General features: G+C 45.6%; 1 protein-coding gene across 5 annotated transcripts in view; it reads right to left on the bottom strand.

Moving 5' to 3' along the window:
• The window catches only part of rad18 (RAD18 E3 ubiquitin protein ligase), a 54,437-nt gene that overhangs the window by 20,359 nt on the left and 15,972 nt on the right, over positions 1 to 18,106 (bottom strand). For all 5 annotated transcript variants that reach the window (XR_008572218.1, XM_054784338.1, XM_054784337.1 and 2 more), the window contains 5 exons: positions 11,755 to 12,149; positions 9,042 to 9,141; positions 4,676 to 4,863; positions 3,775 to 3,845; positions 3,534 to 3,594 (listed from right to left, as the gene is read on the bottom strand). Coding sequence is in view for 4 of the 5 variants with exons in the window: in XM_054784338.1 (XP_054640313.1) it covers positions 3,534 to 3,594; positions 3,775 to 3,845; positions 4,676 to 4,863; positions 9,042 to 9,141; positions 11,755 to 12,149 (815 nt within the window). In the remaining variant the exon portion in view is untranslated. The remainder of the gene's footprint in view (positions 1 to 3,533; positions 3,595 to 3,774; positions 3,846 to 4,675; positions 4,864 to 9,041; positions 9,142 to 11,754; positions 12,150 to 18,106) is intronic.

The following is an 18,106-nucleotide window of genomic DNA, read 5'->3' as shown; positions in this document are numbered from 1 at the left end:
TTTAATTTATTTTATGTACAGTTTTTAATATTTACTGTACATTATACAATATTTTTAATTATTTTTATTAATTAAAAGCCCATATTTAGAATTTTCTTAAATATGCTCTCTTTTTACAAATGCCATTGATGTATTTGTATTTTTTTGTATTTATTTTCTCTCAATATTTATTTAGCTGAATTGCAATGTTAGATTGTGTTGTATTGTCAATTTTATTATATATTTTTTTATTTTACATTTGTATTTTTATTATACATGCATAGGTTTTTTAATTATATAATTGTAATTATTTTAAGAAGTAAATTTATTATTGTGTATTTATTAACAAATTTTAGATTAAATTAAACTTTTGTAAAGTATGTATTATACTATAGCCATCCATCCGTTTTCTATGCCGCTTATCCTCATTAAGTACGTGGGTAAACAAACACTTCTTAAGGTAGATTGTCGACTATATTTTTCATCAAAATAGAAGTCATGCCAAATCGTTGTGTTGCTGCTGGATGTTCACAATACTCGAGTGATACTGTAAGTTTGCTTTGTTTTCCAAAAGAGGAATGGCCAAAGCAAGTGCAGAGAAGGAGAGACAGCTGGAAGCCCACCTCGAGCTTTGTCCTATCCAGCGACCGTTTCACTGATGACTGCCTTGAAGGAACACTGGCTTGAAAGTACGGTATTAACGCATTTTGAAAAAGGATACTATTCCACAGGAAAAAAACAAGTCAAGAACGACCACTTCATCAAAGTTGCCACAGATCAAATTAAGTCATGTCTTCTTTACATAATGTCTTTTAAACACTATTCCACGATAGCGACAAGGCTGTAAACATCTTTTCACAGCGATATGTTTATTGTGGGGGGTGGGAGCTGCCACGTATACAATCAAAAAGGCTATAAAAACCCCTTTACGGTCATTAACTTTTCAAATTTTTTTTGCGCGGTACTCAAAAGAGGTGATGCCCCAACTCTCCACTAATGGATTTCACTTCACAGCAAATTTAAGCCATACAAACGGCCACAAGGTGACAGAAGTGCATTTGATAAGAGCTCAGCAGGGATGATGGAGTGCAGCGTGCAGGTGGTTACGCATTGTAGGGAAATTTTAACATGTGCACGCGCACACGGTTCACTTCCAAATGTGAAAATTGTAAATAGTTCATGGTGGTATATTTGTGAATAAATTGTTTTTATTTATTTTGATGTAAAACAACCATTTTTGTATTGTTTATGTTGTGGTATAGCTGTTTAAATATTTGAGCTGTCAGAAAAGAAAAAAATATTTGTGTCAACTTACCTATGTTCTACTGCTGATTACTAAAGAATGGAAAAAGGTAGAAATAAACTTCTTTTTCTGATGAAAGACGGGATTCTAATGTTTCTTTTGGTGGGTGTTTTCTATGTTTATATAGCCATACAACACAATATTCTGTGTGCTTAGAAAGATCAGTCAAAATAGTCTAAAATCGTTTTCCAAAATGGAACAATGTAGAACATAATTACCAAACCATATATAACATATTTAAGCAAAGTTGATGAATCATGTCGGGGACCCTTTAACCAATCTTGCATGGTTCTGTGATAGATGAGCCTCAAACAGGATCCCAGCCTGCACTTACTCTCTTACTGAACCTGCTGCCTTCAGGGTGGACATAATAAATGTACTGATCTAAAAGCTGATGGTGTGCTTCATAGGAAAGATGCCATCGGAGGCTGCCATTAAGTAGACAGAAGTGCATTTGATCATAAAACCTTCGAGAGGCTTTATTTGTCAAAAGTTTCGGAGCCCCTGGCTTTGTTCTGTGAGTCACAGAGAGCCACTGTAACCCGAGTCCAATGTTGAAGTATGGACTCACCTAACCTGAAAATCCTACAGAATATCCCATTGTTAGAAACTGTAATAGGCTACTTATGAGATAAAAATTTAATCTCTCGAGAGTGAACATTTGGATACCCTTGCTCTTTGGCAAAAGACGATAAAAATTTGAGTTAATACCCTTAGTTCGTTTCTTTGTCTCATGGGTGAAAAAAAGTGTTCTTTGCACAGAACTTTGTGAGGGAAGCAGTTCCTATGCACACGTGAGGCATGCAATCATATTTTGCCTTTTACTGTGACAGAGGACATCTTCCCCACTTGTTTCATTGTCTGCTCATATTGACTATCTGTCTGTGCAAAGCGTGCTGACCCCAGGTGATTCACTGCTACGCACAAAAGACAACCAACCACCCTAACCCCTAGTGGGGTGTCATATCTAGCAATTTTTGGCAGATATAACACACATTATTATACACAGCTTGGCTGGGTGCTACAAACCCAGTATACAACATTGCTCAATAGAAAAAACAAAGACAGCATTTCTCCTTTCATCAGTCTTTTTTTCTGCAGAAGACAGCATTCATACATTTTAATAGAAGAAAAATTGTGCAGTCCAGCAACAGGATGGTCAAGCTGAATTTTTCCATTTCTAAAATGTGTGATTCTTTAGACTTCTAAGGACACATCTTTAAATGCTGCAAAGATAAGGCGTGCAGCTCTGATTTTGAGTACAGTAATGCCTCGTTTATGGCGGTTCGTTGGTTCCAGTCCCGTCCGGGATAAGTGAATTTCCACGAAGTAGGATTCAATATTAATAAACAGTTGTAGTAGTTGTGAGCTGAAGAGCTTTTTACATGACTTTCATGTACACACACACTATTCTCCACATTACATACATTCCCATTGCTAATACATTGTCTGCTGAGCCTTTAGAGCCAGACCGGCTAACTAATGTTATGCTAAGCTAACCAGCCTCCACCTTGACGTGCGTGCGTGCCTCCCTCTCCCTCTCCCTTTCTCTCCCTCTCCTTCCCTCTCCCTCACACACACACACGCTTTTACTATCACGGCCTGGTTGCCATGAGGTACTATGAGCTAGCAGAACTGCCACTAATGTTTACTTGGCTCTTACGTTATTCAGCTGCTCATTGTAACAATAGTAGTAGTTATGAGAACACTCGGATGTTTATTACAATTTTGGGAGAGTTTTCTGCGTTTACCTTGACACGTGCGTTTGCTCTCAGGATGTTCTCCATATGACAAAACCTCCCTCTCAGCCGTGTGTGTGTGTGTGAGGGCAGCGTCCGCTTCAGATTGGCTCTGCCACTAACGCGTGGGTGGAGCAATGCTGGAGTCAGAAGTCACAGCCGACAGGAGAGAGAGGGTTGTGACTGCATCTGAGCCGAAATAACCCAGTTTTAAATTGATTTCTTGATATCGTTCCGTCGGATTCAAATAAAGGCCAATACAGACATACAGTACGTCAAAATTCCAAATATCGTCCCGGACCACTACTTCTAATCATTTTAAGTACTATAATGAGCAATCAGTGGAACTTTCCAAGTAATTAAGGGTGATTGGATAGTTGCTTTTCATCCGGATTTTGTCTCACTAGTGTACAGTTTACAGGAAATACATCACTAAGCAGAAATGTCATCTTTGTGAGTCACAGGCCGGGCATGTAAACAGTGGCCAGGCAATAAAAATAAATCTCACTTACGATACTTTGAATGCACCTCATCAATCTCCTCCTCAGAGTGATTCTTGGAGAAAACCATAACCTATGGGTTGAAATCAAAATACTAAATGTAAGCACAACGTAAGCTGGAATATGCAACATGACATCATCACAGGCAAATATCAGCAATGCGATTAATTTACTTCCATTGAGTGGAGATCATAAAAACACAATGAATGCAGTTCCACAACCGACAGACAGCAATGACTCAGTCGCAACTCACAGGTTTGCTTTTATTCTGCAGCTGATTTTTGATCCTCTCGTTGGCTTCCACCTCTTTGGCGATGTCTTTTGCTGTTGAGGAAGTAAAAATAAATAAGAAGCTTTAAGCACCAGTGAGGTGCCCTGCTTTGTAGAGTTTATGACCTCACAAAAAAGAGGTGTAAAGTCACACACATGAGGCTGTCCTGAAAAAAAGGAACCCAATAGAGGCAAGATAAACAAGTTTTAAGGTGAAATACAGACAAGTACATAAAAAATGCTAAAAACTCCCATGGACTTCTAAAGGGTAAATAATAGGGGTGTCACGAGACGAGACGATACACACGATTGGGCCCCTGAGGACGAGAAGAGATTTTTAGCCAAGTCACAAAACCATGCAGGGGGGTTTTTAAATGTTTATTGTCCCACAAATTGATGCTAAACTAAATTATTCTCTACATTTTTAGACCAAATAAACCACTGTTATAACAATAATAATACAACATTTGAATTGGGGATGTCCAATATTGGCTTTTTTTGCAGATCCGATATGCCAATATGTGATCTGATAAATCTAGTAACTTTGATCAAATGTAGAATTACTACAGCTTCTGCTTGGATATTAACACGCACGGCAGCTGTTCAACTAGCTGACACTGGGAACACCATGGTAGGTTGTATTGTAGGGTTTAAAGTGGGTGTAAAGCACTTAATGTGCACTTCCAGTATTGCCTAGCACACTGCCACTTCCATATTACGTTTACTCTCATTTACAGTGGCCATGCTATTTTACAGTCTGATTGGCTTCTGCCTGACCTGTTCTTGCAAGATGAACCTTTCTGAAAAATGACCGCGCAGGCAGCCGCTGACACGTTCAGGACTAGAAGACTTGGCTTACACGTTGGTAGACCACCATCGCTCACCTGATTTTGGGTTGAGGGAGTCACACTGGGCATTATAGACGTGCACAAACTCCTTGTGCCTTTTGATCAGCTGATCTCGGGAACCATGCACCGAGAGGTGGCATTCCTTGAGCCGCCGCTTCAGCTCCAGCACAGACATCAGATTGTACACCAGCTTGCCCATTGGGCGCCTCGATTTGCCGAAGGAGCTGTGACAGACAAGCCATTGAACCGGTTAATCAGCAGATTGGTGGCGGTGCTGCGCTCTCCCGTAATCAACTGGTGTGATTTACCATAGACAAACTGCTGGTCATGTCAGCTAATGAAACAATATTTGGGTGACGTTAGCCCTTAAAACAGCATTTAAGGGCAGAGGTCTCAAACTTGTAGCCCAGGGGCCACGCACACAATTTGTAGCTCCTACTTGACATTAAATGTTTTGTGTTGTGTGACACTTCTGCTTACTCAAATGAAGAGGCTCTTTACTTGGGCCAGCAATAGCAATGAAGTCGCAGTGAGCTTGTTACAAAATGAACAGGGGGATCACTAGACAGAACAACAATCACAGTGCAAAAAACAAAATGAGCGTCTAACAGGTAAGTAAGCACACAGGGGGCAACTACAACTACTACGGGGACTAATAAACAACTACTGTAAATTCTGGTGTATAAATCGCTACTTTTTTCATAAACTTTGAACCCGGCATCTTATACAGTGGTGTGGCTAATTTTTAATCTCGTGACATCTCCTTTAGTTCAGAACTACTAATTGTTCAAATCCTGTGCCGCTTGCGAGTCTGTGAGGAAACGGTAGCTCTTTCTTTGGCAGGAGCCAATCATCACAAGCTATCAGTGCACGAAGAACAATTTACTAACACTAAATTCATCACACAGCAACTTAGTCAAAAGTTGTACCTGACAAATATACAAACATACCCAATGAGTTTAAAATGAAAAAAAAAAAAAAACAATTTTAAAGTTTTCCCATGAGGCATTTCGTCTGAGCAACGCATTAATTGGGGGCGCTGCAATTACGTCAGCCTCCCACCGGACTTTGAGCTCCGGGTCCTCTGGCTCTCTCTAGTGGACAAAGCCAGCATTGCAGCGCCATCCACCATTTTCTATTTGCTCCTCCAATTAAATGGTTTTCTCAAATGAAATGCATTATGAGATAACATTAAAATATCGTTATTTTTCACTTGTATTGATACATGCTTGTATATTTAAGTGTTAAGTTGCTGTGTGATGACTAATGTTGTTTGTAAGATGAAAATGTGACTGTTAAACAGTGTTTCCTCGTTGAATGCGGGGGATAGCTTCCACAATGTAGCCAACTATATTAGTTTACCATCATTACACCTGTATATGTTTTAAGGCTGTAAAAGCCCTAACTATACACTTTTCTCAGACAGGTATTAACGTGTCCTCATATTTCTCTCTTGTTTAAACACTCTCAAATTTAGGTAGTTTGAATTTTAATGAACAACCTACTCCGTTGGACACAAGATTTAAAATTCAAGAGTTTTATTGTCATGTGCATAGTAAAACAGCAGTTATACTATGCAATTAAATTCTTATTCTGTTCATTCTCCCAAGAAAAGAAAGAAAACACAAGAAAAATAATAGAGCACAAGAAACAATAACAATAACAATAACGGCAAGAAATTATTGACTCAATGACCGTGGCTCTTCACCGTTCGGCGGTGGTGTTTTTGTGTCTTAGTTGAAGAGTGTTGCATTTGCCGTCGTGTGATAATCCCCTGTGAGCCAAGGATTAATTTGTTCCAGCCACGTACCTTCTGCCTTGCTTCAGCGTGTCTGGGGGTCCGGACACCGGCAGCTTAGCTTCTGCCTTCCTTCGGTGTGGGGGTCCGGCTGGCTTCTTTTGCCAATTGGGTGCACAGTGTTTCGTCTGCGTTGTGGGTTTTGTTGGGGGGAGGGCTTGTGGCCGTGCAGCGTTCGGAGTCGCACGGTTGGCTATTGTTTACTGTATTGTTGGCGATCAATAGCTGGCCGCCAATACAGTAGCTAGTAGCTAGCTGCTTGCTCGCTAGCCATCATCACAACAGGAAGACTGTCTACAGCCAATGAGGACGCGGAAGACTACAATTGTTGTTGTTGACAGTTGACAGTTGTCAACACTGTTGTTTCCCTTAGCAGCTCCTTCAGCAGCAGACTGTTACACCCACGGTGTAAGAAGGAGAGGTTCCGCAGGTCCTTCATACCGACCGCTGTCAGGCTCTACAACACCTGCACCACCTGAACCATGTTGCAGTCAATATGTATTCTTTACACTGTCTTCTTTACTCGCGTATCTTGCTTGCTGCTGTAACAAGTGAATTTCCCCGCTGTGGGATAAATAAAGTACAAATACAAACACTCACTGCAATTCTTCTTAAAGGGCCAGGCTGTAACAGGCCTGTAACGGCGTTCTTACGCTGTAAAATTGTTTTTAAAAAGCACTAAAATTTCATTTAAAAAATCCGCAAAAGAATCTGCAAAACGTGTACTTCGATGGAGCGCGGGAACACTGTATTGAGTAATGACCTCGGGCAATTTCCAATAGGTTGACAATCTTGTGAGTTTTTTCATAGCTCATGATTGGCTCCTGTCAAATAAAGAGCTGACTGGTCCTCACGGACTCGTTTGTGCCACAATATGGCATTTTATGATGTGGACATGTGCGGCTTATACATGTGCAAACCTGGTTTTCCCTCTACAGTAAATTTAGTGGGTGAGTCTTATACACCGGAATTTACAGTTAAGTCTGAACAAGTACCTGTAGAAAATGACGAAAGGCATGCTGAGAAGCCAGAAGCAATCCCAGCAACGCTGTGGAAAATTAAGTGCCTACGTTCTAAAGAGGCGTTCATGTTTTGAACTGTTAAATGACGATTGAGAAGACTGGATCCGTTTTTTTTTGGTTACCTTGGTTAACGCCCACCCCCGTTGTTTGGGTAGCATTCAAATTTTTTGCTAAAATTTTGCCTTGGTTTGCCTTCGCCTGCTTGGTTAGCGTGCAACATGTTGCGCAGTTTGTTTACGCCAGCATGTTGGATCACACGTCAAAGACGAAATCTTGCGATACTTGCACATGATCGTGCAATGCATTTTGGGCTGCGGGCGTCATTTTTAGGGCAATGGCGTTTGTGTCCCACCTCCGTGTGCCGCTGCTCTTTTTGACTAACATGTTGGTGGTATCTGCTGGACAAATGTGTTTCCAACTAAATATATTTTAAGCCTGGAATCCATTCTACATTTAGCATTCTTTGTCATTTATTTATGAAGTGAGGCATTTTCACAATTCATAAAATCTCTAGCTGTCCCTCCACATACATGGGTGGAATTGAACTTTAACATTAATGAACAAATTGCTGTTATATGGTTGTTGTCCTTTTTTCTTAATCCAAGGGTGTCCAGAACAGGTAAAATGATGTTAAATGTTAATTTCTCCATTTCATGTCATGTTGGTGCCACTGTTTTTTAATGTAAAACTGTGCATGTTAAAAAGCCTTTTAACAGACCTCTTCTGCATATATTTTTTTGTGACATCAGTGCAGAAACAAAAAAAAGCCCTCCAAGCATCTTAAAAGTTCCGTTGTCCATTCATTTGTCATTTGTGATTCTTTTTGCATTATTTTCTGCATGTAAAACTATAATTACTGTCTATAAAATGTGTTATGTGTGAAAATGTTTGGCTGTCTGGAATGGATTAATTGGATTTACATTACTTTCTATGGGAAAACTTGCTTTGGTTAGAGTCCGTTTTGGTTCAAGTCAGACCTCCTGGAACGGATTAATAACGCTAACCAAGGCACCACTGTTGTAGAAACCCTTTTTTAGTGGAATACTTGATGCGGCCCAGCCTCACCCAGACTGTGACTCCAGCAGGCCCCCAGGTAAATTGAGTTGAATACTCTAATGAAGTTTATAGTACTCTTAAAATGGCAAAAAGCTTGGTGAGGTGTTGCAAAATATAAAGAACAAATGTGAAAAGTACAATAAAATGATACAAAAAATTCTAATAACAACTTGAAGTTTATAGCATGATCATCCCCCCACTTATGCAGGCTGGCTAGGATAAAAGCTCCCTCCATTCATCACTGTGACATTAAAGTGTTACCCAGATTAAGTGTTCTCTGCGAGTGAAAAAAATATGACCAATCATTAAAAGACCATAAAACTGCAGCAGACATTGCAGTACTAATCATCTCGTACAAGTAGGATTCAGAAGAGATTAGAGGATTACCTCAGATGTCTCCTAAAGCCTGTTTTTTTAACAATGTGTTACAACTGCAATAATTTACCATTTTAGCCACAGAAGGCCAGAAATTTGACTAACAATATTTTGATTCAAATGTAATTACCATCTGTTCATTCATATTTACCTCCTCAAGCTTTCCTTCTTCTCTCCGCTTGTGAGACACATGTCCAAATGTTTGTTGATGAACTGCTGAGACACGCCTACAGAGCACACGGGGCACTTCACTGCAACAAGAAGTATTTCATTGCATCATAATAACAAGCATGCATACAAAGTACAAAAACAACTGGTAAAAGGTAACAAAAAGAACCTCTGCAGGGTCTGAGGGCAATGCGCTGACTGTGTACACATTTTCTCTGAATGCAGGCCCATCGTCCTCGAGGATAAAGTTTTGGAACAAAGGCGTTTGATATACAGTCATCCCTCGCAATGTCGCGGTTCGATTATCACTCCCTTGCTATCCTAGAAATTAACTAATGAATTAATTAATCACTGTTTTGTGGTAGACTATGGTCTATTAGTAAAAAAAAACATGTAAATACAAATGATATGTAGCACGGTGGTCGCTACGCCGCAGTAATGACACAAAACATTGAGACATTAGCTTACATGACATTACCTTAACACTGCAAGACGTCATGAAGTCAGCCATGCCATGTCCCACATGATAGAGTGAAAAAAGGTTCTCCCATTCAGCGTGGAAGTGGTAAGTTTTTGGCTTCTTAAGTTTAGAAGAAATAAATTTGAGGCTAACTGGTTAGCTCGCAAGCTAGCGGCCGTCTCGAGTCCCTGCAGCATAAGAGTTGCAATGTGGTGTAAACAATGAATAGTAGGAGTGTAAAGGTGACTGTAGGGGTGTTATTTCAGGATGACAGGGCTCTAATCATGTAAAAAAAAAAAAAAAAAAAAAACATATTAGAAAGTCATAAGCAGGTTTTCTATGCTCGAACTACAAGGGATGCTCTGCTCAGGGTTTTATGCTGCCGATTCCGATACCAATCATCCATGAATGAAATCGTCTGATACCGATCACACAGATTGACAATTTTTAAAATTTACTATTGGCTATATGATATGAAAAAGGGAACTATAAAATCACCTTGATTTAGACAAAAACAATTCAAGAGAACATATAGCACTGGTAAAAACTTCCAGACAATGAGACTGGTTTTGTGATCGGCGTTGAAAGGCATTTATCGGAACGGAATGATTATCTTACCCAAGGTTAATTATCTGTTTTCCAAGATCCCCACCAAACCATCTATAATTTGGTTCAAGTCATTAGATTCATATATAAATAAATTTCTTTGGAAAAATAATCGGGTGAGTGATGGAGCGGGGGCATGGTCGGGGTGGCCGTCCAGGGGGCGGCGGGTGGGTGGGGTGCTGCATCCTACGGGTGTCGGGCGCCTACTGCTGCTGGGGGGGCCCGTGTGCGGTTGGTGGCGCTGGCTCTCCCTCGGCCTCCTTTGCCTCTGGGGGTGGGGCGGGGTCTGCCCTGAGCCCTCCTGCTCGGCTGCCGTGTGGGGTTGTCCGGTGTGGGGTATGGGGGCCAGCCTCTCCCCCTGGTGGGGACGCGGGTCCTTGAGCCCAGCTGCCCTTGCGGGGATATCTCCACTGGTTGGGAGGGTGGGTTGGGGTGCTCTTTTAAAAATTAATTTATTACTTTATTTATTTATTACTTATTTTATTTTAATGATGTATGTGTGTGTTGTATGTGTGACAGGTGGGAGCTGCTTGTTGTCCTCTGGCACCTGTGGCTGTCCTCCGGGTGACTGGGGGCGCGGAGGTGGGGGTCGCGGATGTGCGGTTTGGACTTGGGGTGGGGGGTGCATGGTGCTTTCTCCCTTCAGGGACAGGGCCGCTGTGGTTTAGTGGGCGGGGGGTGTGGGGGCCGCGGGCGGGCGGGTGGTGTTCTTCTGCGTGGCGCTGGTCTGGATCGGCGGGGGGGGCAGTCAGGGGGGGCTTTGGTGGGGGGCGTGGCAGGCGGTCCCTGCTACTTGCTGGTGTCTGGCTAGTCTCTGCTTCCTGGCTGGCGGTTGTTTCCCTCCCTCCGGGGTTTCTCCCTTGGCGTGTTGGTGGATGGGCGGGGGATGGGCCGGGCGGGGGGTCGCTCCTTTCATGGGCCCCGTCGTGTGGTGCTTGCTTCTCTGTCCCTCCTTGCGTCTCTGGCTCGCGTGCTTCGTGGGTGTGGCCGTGCTCCGCTCTATGTGGGGTCCGGTTCTCTTGTGGTCGCCGTAGTGTTGCTCCCTTGCCGTCCGTGGTGGTATGCAGGGGGCCGAGTGGGCACGGTTCCCGCTGTTCTGGTGGCAGTCGGGTCTGCCTTGGGGCGTGTGGCTGGTCCGTGGTGTTTGGCGGTTTGGGGGTGGCACTGTGGACACTACCTCCGGTGGGGCTCCGGTGTGGAGGGCACTGGGGGTATCGCCTCTGGGGGGTTGGGTGGGCCAGACTGGGCATCCTGGCGGGCCGGGTAGGGAAGTGTATATCACACTTCTCCCTGGCAGAGTAAATATGTTGAGCACTTGAGGGCATTTAGATCTACAATTCTATCTGCCTTAAAGGCTGGACAGGACAGGGGTTAAAAAAAAACAAAAAAACAATTGAAAGGCATTTATCGGCATTTGCCGATCACATGCTTTTTCACGAAAATTGGACGATTTTGATCGGTGGCCGATCGATCGGAGCATCCCTACTAACTACAAAAATATTCTATTTATTAACTTTGAAAACCCTACATTGCGGAAATTAATTTCACGAGGTCGGGTCTGGAACCAATGAACCGCTATAGACAAGGGACAACTGTATATATTTTTATACTGTAGGTAGTTAGGCGTTACCTTTGATTCCAGGCTTGTCATCGTTGGACGTTGATGAAGAAGAATGCGGCCTCTCTTCCTCGGTGCTGATGCTGTGCAACGCCGTGTCCTCCCATTTGACTGACACCACTCCTCGGATGGATGCTTCCTCCACTTCCATGGCCTCTTCCTTCACTGTCACCGAGTGCGCATCGGTATTGTTTGCATTGTGTGTGCGTGTACTCCTCTGAACCGCGAGTGAACCGTCTGTCTGGTTTTCTTTTGCGGGTGACGTTCTGGGCCTCTTCTGGAAAAAGTGACTCGCTACAGAGCTGCTGCACTTCTGGCCTTTGTCTCTGGGAGCTTTGCATTTCGCCGAGCCTGGGTTCTTTGGGGATATCGGCGGGGATTCAAAATGAGTTTTTGACAATTGTTGTCTGGAAAAAAAAAGGAGAAAGACAAAGTGCATGTGAAAGAAAGTGTGTGTGTGTGTGTATGGAATTACAATAAGGAGACAGCCATACCTGCAGCAAGTCAACAATTCAACAGTACAGGATTACATAAGAGTGTCAGCTAGGACAAAACACATTGAGCCCTTTGCATATATACAGTACGAGCACAGTAAAGTACTAACAAATCATGTAAACAACAGACTTCTGATTACGATGCCTGTCAGCTTAAGCAGGACTCCTTTGCACTGAGGCGACACATTGTCTCCGGTCTTGAAATGTGGGGAGGCAAACAAATGACAGGAGGTCCATTACATCGCTATAAAATGGAACCAATGAGGTGTGCAACACTGTGCTTTCCATATTTAAAACTTGATATTTGAACTTATTGCCTCCATTAGAGCAGACTCACACGCACACCTCTTTGCACAAGGAGCCACTCTGACTCAGTCCCAACAAAGACCTCAGTGATATACACAAAATAGACCAGACGTTTACACAACTACTTCATTATGTAATTCTTAAAAAGGCCTAGGCAACGGGTTCCCCGGATGCCGAGAGGGCTCTAACGTTTGAACGTGCTGCAAGCATTAATGTATATCCCGCCCACTTCCTGCTTTTAGTAAATACAGTACGCCCCTTGTAAAACACTCACGCACATTCGTTATGTTTGTCAGCTAATGAATAATAATGACAGAGATTTGGCAACGTTTAGCTCCTCACGTTAGCTATCATTGAATGTATACATTGTAACAACATGACTGTAAAATTGTTGGTCGCCTCTCTGTGATCGCTTTTGTGTGTGTATGTGTGCATGTGTGTGACAGCCATGATGAACGCTAGTTATTTTATGCAGGCCGCATGAAAATTTACGACAAATTTTATGCAGTTTCACTTGTGCAAGTGACAGAGGGCCAACGTTCACTGGGAACAGGCTCGGCTTACTGCTGGCATTCCGAACCAGGCTCCTGCTCCGGTTGTACAAGGACCAAATGGCACGCAGCAGCGTGCCCCCAAGCCCATACCCCTGGAGTAACCCCCATGGGACACCACGAGGGACACGGTCGAATATGCCTTTTCCAAGTCCACAAAGCACATGTACACCGGTTGGGCAAAGTCCCATGTCCAGCCCCCTCCAGTACCCTTGAAACGGTGTAGAGCTGGTCCCAATGTTCCGCAACCAAGATGAAAACCACATTGCAGCTCCAGCAGCTGTTTCAGGGTTTCCCCTAGGATTTTTTGAAACTATTGTAGTGGGCTGCATGGGAGGGCAGACTGCCACCGCTGTGTCGTGCCGCTGCTGCGTCTGCTTTTTTTTTTTTTATCACAAGTAGTGCAACATAGCACAAAAATACAACATTTTGTACTATTTGACAAAAACCTAAATTTGATGCCTGCTTTTGAGTACAACATGGGAAATGAATAATACAGTATATTTAGTTCAAAATAACACAAATAACAAAATAACAATTTAAATAGTTTTGTTATAGAAATCTGTCCTGTAGAAAGAGTATAAAGTGAGAGTCCAGGGTTATGATAGCAAAGGTGTATCGGACTTGCAGCACTATTAAAACTACTTTGACAAAACAAAAGGAGAGGCGATCCATTTGTGTTTTATGTGGCTGCCAACATTTAAATGGCACTTTATCTTCAAAGCACATCTCCACTCAGTGTGCTCCTTTGTCATTAAATACAGGCGTCATGTTTGAAAAGAAAACTTATAAAATACTAAGAGGTGAAGCCAATATTTGGTGAACGACTCAACATCAGCTGGTGAGCTACTGCTAGCTTACGAGCTACCTGTTGGAGACCGCTGTGACAGCGTTACTGTCTAAAGCTGTACACACTACGCGTTTCAGGTGCACAACTTCGACACACAACTAGTGTTTTGAAGGCAAGCCATAAGTATTGTAATGATAACAAGAGAGCAAGATTGTTAAGTGACACTTTAAAAAAGTAAGTATTGTATTGTATTGTATTGTACTTTATTTCCCCTCCGTGAATCACCACCTTACCGTGGTGGAGGGGTTTGTGTGCCCGAGTGATCCTAGGAGCTATGTTGTCTGGGGCTATATGTCCCTGGTAGGGTCTCCCAAGGCAAACAGGTCCTGGGTGACGGACCAGACCAAGAGTGATTCAGAAGACCCCTATGAATAAACACACGAGGAGAGACCGCACCTCGCCCGGAAGTGGGATACCGGGGCCTCACCCTGGAGCCAGGCCTGGGGGAGGGGCTCGCAGGCGAGCGTCTGGTGGTCGGGCTTTCACCCGTGGGACCCGGCCGGGCTCAGCCCGAAGAAGCCACACGGGATCTCCCCCCCGTAGACCCACCACCTGCGGGGGCAAGCATAAGGGTCCGGTGCATTGCGTTTTGGGTGGCGGTCGAGGGCGGGCACCTAGGCGACCTGGTCTTCGGCGGCCAAATCTGGTTCTTGGGACATGGAACGTCACTTCTCTGGCGGGGAAGGAGCCCGAACTTGTGAGAGAGGTTGAGACATTCCGACTAGATATAGTCGGACTCACCTCGACCCACAGTTTGGGTTCTGGATCCAAACTCCTCGAGAGGGGTTGGACCTTGTTCTACTCTGGAGTTGCTGCAGGGGAGAGGCGGCGAGCTGGTGTGGGCTTATTAATAGCCCCCCGGCTCGGTGCCTCTGTGTTGGAGTCATCCCCGGTAAACGAGAGGGTCATTTCCCTACGCCTTCGGGTTGGGGAAAGGGTCCTGACTGTCGTTTGTGCGTACGCGCCAAACGGCAGTTCAGAGTACCCAGCCTTCCTGGAGTTCATCAGAGGGGTGCTGGAGAGCACCCCAACTGGTGACTCTGTCGTTTTGCTGGGAGACTTCAACGCCCATGTGGGCAATGACAGTGTGACCTGGAGGGGCGTGATTGGGAGGAACGGCCTCCCCGATCTGAACCCGTGCGGTGTGATGTTGTTGGACTTCTGTGCGAACCACAGTTTGTCCATCACAAACACCATGTTCCAGCATAAGGATGTCCATAAGTGCACATGGCACCAGGACACCCTAGGCCGCAGGTCTATGATCGACTTTGTAGTCGTATCATCAGACCTGCGTCCGCATGTTTTGGACACACGGGTAAAGAGAGGGGCTGAGCTGTCAACTGATCACCACCTGGTGATGAGTTGGATTAGATGGCGGGGGAGGATGCCGGACAGACCCGGGAGACCCAAACGTGTAGTGAGGGTGTGCTGGGAACGTTTGGCAGAGTCTCCTGTTCGTCGAGTCTTCAGCTCTCACCTCCGGCAGAGCTTCTCCTGCATCCCGGCGGAGGACGAGGATATCGAGTCCGAATGGGCTCTATTCCGTGCCTCCATTGCTGAGGCAGCCGATCGGAGCTGCGGCCGCAAGGTGGTCGGTGCCAGTCGTGGCGGCAAGCCCCGAACCCGATGGTGGACACCAGAGGTCAGGGCTGCCGTCAAGCTGAAGAAGGAGTCCTATCGAGCATGGATGGCTTGTGGGACTCCTGAAGCAGCTGACGGGTACCGGCAGGCCAAGCGGCACGCGGCTTCGGCGGTGATCGAGGCAAAAACTCGGGTGTGGGAGGAGTTCGGTGAGGCCATGGAACACGACTTTCGGTCGGCCTCGAAGAGGTTCTGGCAAACCGTCCGGCGCCTCAGAAAGGGGAAGCAGTGCCCGGTCCACACTGTTTACAGTGGGGACGGGAGCCTGCTGACCTCGACTGAGGATATAGTTGGGCGGTGGAAGGAATACTTTGAGGCCCTTCTCAATCCCACTGACATACCTTCCCTAGAGGAAGCAGAGACTGAGGATACGAACGCGGACAGTTCCATCACCGTGGCTGAGGTATCTGGGGTAGTCAAAATGCTCCCCAGTGGCAAAGCTCCGGGGGTGGACGAGTTTCGCCCTGAATTCCTCAAGGCTTTGGATGTTGCGGGACTGTCTTGGCTGACACGTCTCTTCAACATTGCGTGGAAGTCGGGAACAGTACCTCTGGATTGGCAGACTGGGGTGGTGGTCCCCCTTTTCAAGAAGGGTGACCGGAGGGTGTGTTCCAACTATAGGGGGATCACACTCCTCAGCCTCCCTGGGAAAGTCTATTCCAGGGTGCTGGAGAGAAGGGTACGACCGTTAATCGAACCTCGGCTACAGGAGGTGCAATGTGGTTTTCGTCCTGGTCGCGGAACACTGGACCAGCTCTACACCCTTGCAAGGGTCCTGGAGGGTACTTGGGAGTTTGCCCAACCGGTCTACATGTGCTTTGTGGACCTGGAAAAGGCATTCGACCGTGTCCCTCGCGGTGTCCTGTGGGGGGTGCTCCGGGAGTATGGGATTGGTGGCGCGCTACTACGTGCCATTCAGTCCTTGTACAACCGGAGCAGGAGCCTGGTTCGCATTGCCAGTAGTAAGTCAAGCCTGTTTCCGGTGAACGTTGGCCTCCGCCAAGGCTGCCCTTTGTCACCGATTCTGTTCATAATTTTCATGGACAGAATTTCTAGGCGCAGCCAAGGTGTCGAGGGAGTCCAGTTCGGGGGCACTAGGATCTCATCTCTGCTATTTGCAGACGATGTGGTCCTGATGGCCTCATCGAGCTGTGACCTGCAGCGTTTACTGGGACGGTTTGCATCTGAGTGTGAAGCTTCTGGGATGAGACTCAGCACCTCCAAATCCGAGGCCATGGTTCTCAGTCGGAAAAGGGTGGATTGCTCCCTCCGGGTTGGGAATGAGGTCCTGCCCCAGGTGGAGGAGTTCAAGTATCTCGGGGTCTTGTTCACGAGTGAGGGAAGGTTGGAGCGTGAGGTCGATAGGCGGATCGGCGCAGCGTCTGCAGTAATGCGGTCGCTGTACCGGACCGTCGTGGTGAAGAGAGAGTTGAGCCGGAAGGCAAAGCTCTCAATTTACCGATCGATCTATGTTCCCACCCTCACCTATGGTCATGAGCTTTGGGTCATGACCGAAAGAACGAGATCGCGGATACAAGCAGCTGAAATGAGTTTTCTTCGTAGGGTAGCGGGACTCACCCTAAGAGACAGGGTGAGGAGCTCGGTTATCCGAGAGGAGCTCAGAGTAGAGCCGCTGCTCCTTCACATCGAGAGGAGCCAGCTGAGGTGGCTCGGGCATCTAGTCCGGATGCCTCCCGGACGCCTCCCTGGTGAGGTGTTTTGGGCATGCCCAGCCGGGAGAAGGCCCCGGGGAAGACCTAGGACACGCTGGAGGGATTATGTCTCACAGCTGGCCTGGGAACGCCTCGGTGTCCTCCCGGTGGAGCTGGAGGAGGTGGTCGGGGACCGGGAAGTCTGGGCTTCCCTACTGAGACTGCTGCCCCCGCGACCCGGACCCGGATAAGCGGAGGAAAATGGAATGGAATGGAATGGAATGTACTTTATTTATCCCACAGCAGGGAAATTCACTTGTTACAGCAGCAAGCAAGATATATAGAATACATAGTGACACATGGTTTACGTGGTGCAGGTGTTGTAGTTGTGTTGTTGTGACAATGACAGATGATTGATGTATCCCATGAACGTAATAGCCACTTGCAGCTCAAAAGCTCAGCTCTGCTTTTAATACAGTCTGCCCCCACAAACTCACAAATAAGCTCCTCACACTTGGCCTGTCTCCCTCCCTCTGTAACTGGGTGTTTAACTTTCTCACAGGCAGACCCCAGTCAGTCAGAGTCCACAATCGCACATCCAGCTCAAGAATTGTGAACACTGGGACCCCACAGGGGTGTGTGCTGAGTCCGCTCCTCTACACGCTCTTCACCTACGATTGCGTGGCCTCCCAGAACAACACCAGCATCATTAAATTTGCGGATGACACTACAGTCATCGGACTGATCACTGATGGTGTTGAAACATCATACAGAAGAGAGGTGGCGGACCTCATAGCTTGGTGTCGTGCTAACAATCTCCTTCTCAATACAGATAAGACTAAAGAGATGATCATCGACCCAAGAACAAGA

This window comes from Dunckerocampus dactyliophorus, chromosome 8, assembly GCF_027744805.1.
Source record: "Dunckerocampus dactyliophorus isolate RoL2022-P2 chromosome 8, RoL_Ddac_1.1, whole genome shotgun sequence".
Lineage (NCBI taxonomy): Eukaryota > Metazoa > Chordata > Actinopteri > Syngnathiformes > Syngnathidae > Dunckerocampus > Dunckerocampus dactyliophorus.
The sequence above is the reverse complement of the archived record's forward strand: the minus strand, read 5'-3'. Positions and strand labels throughout refer to the sequence as shown.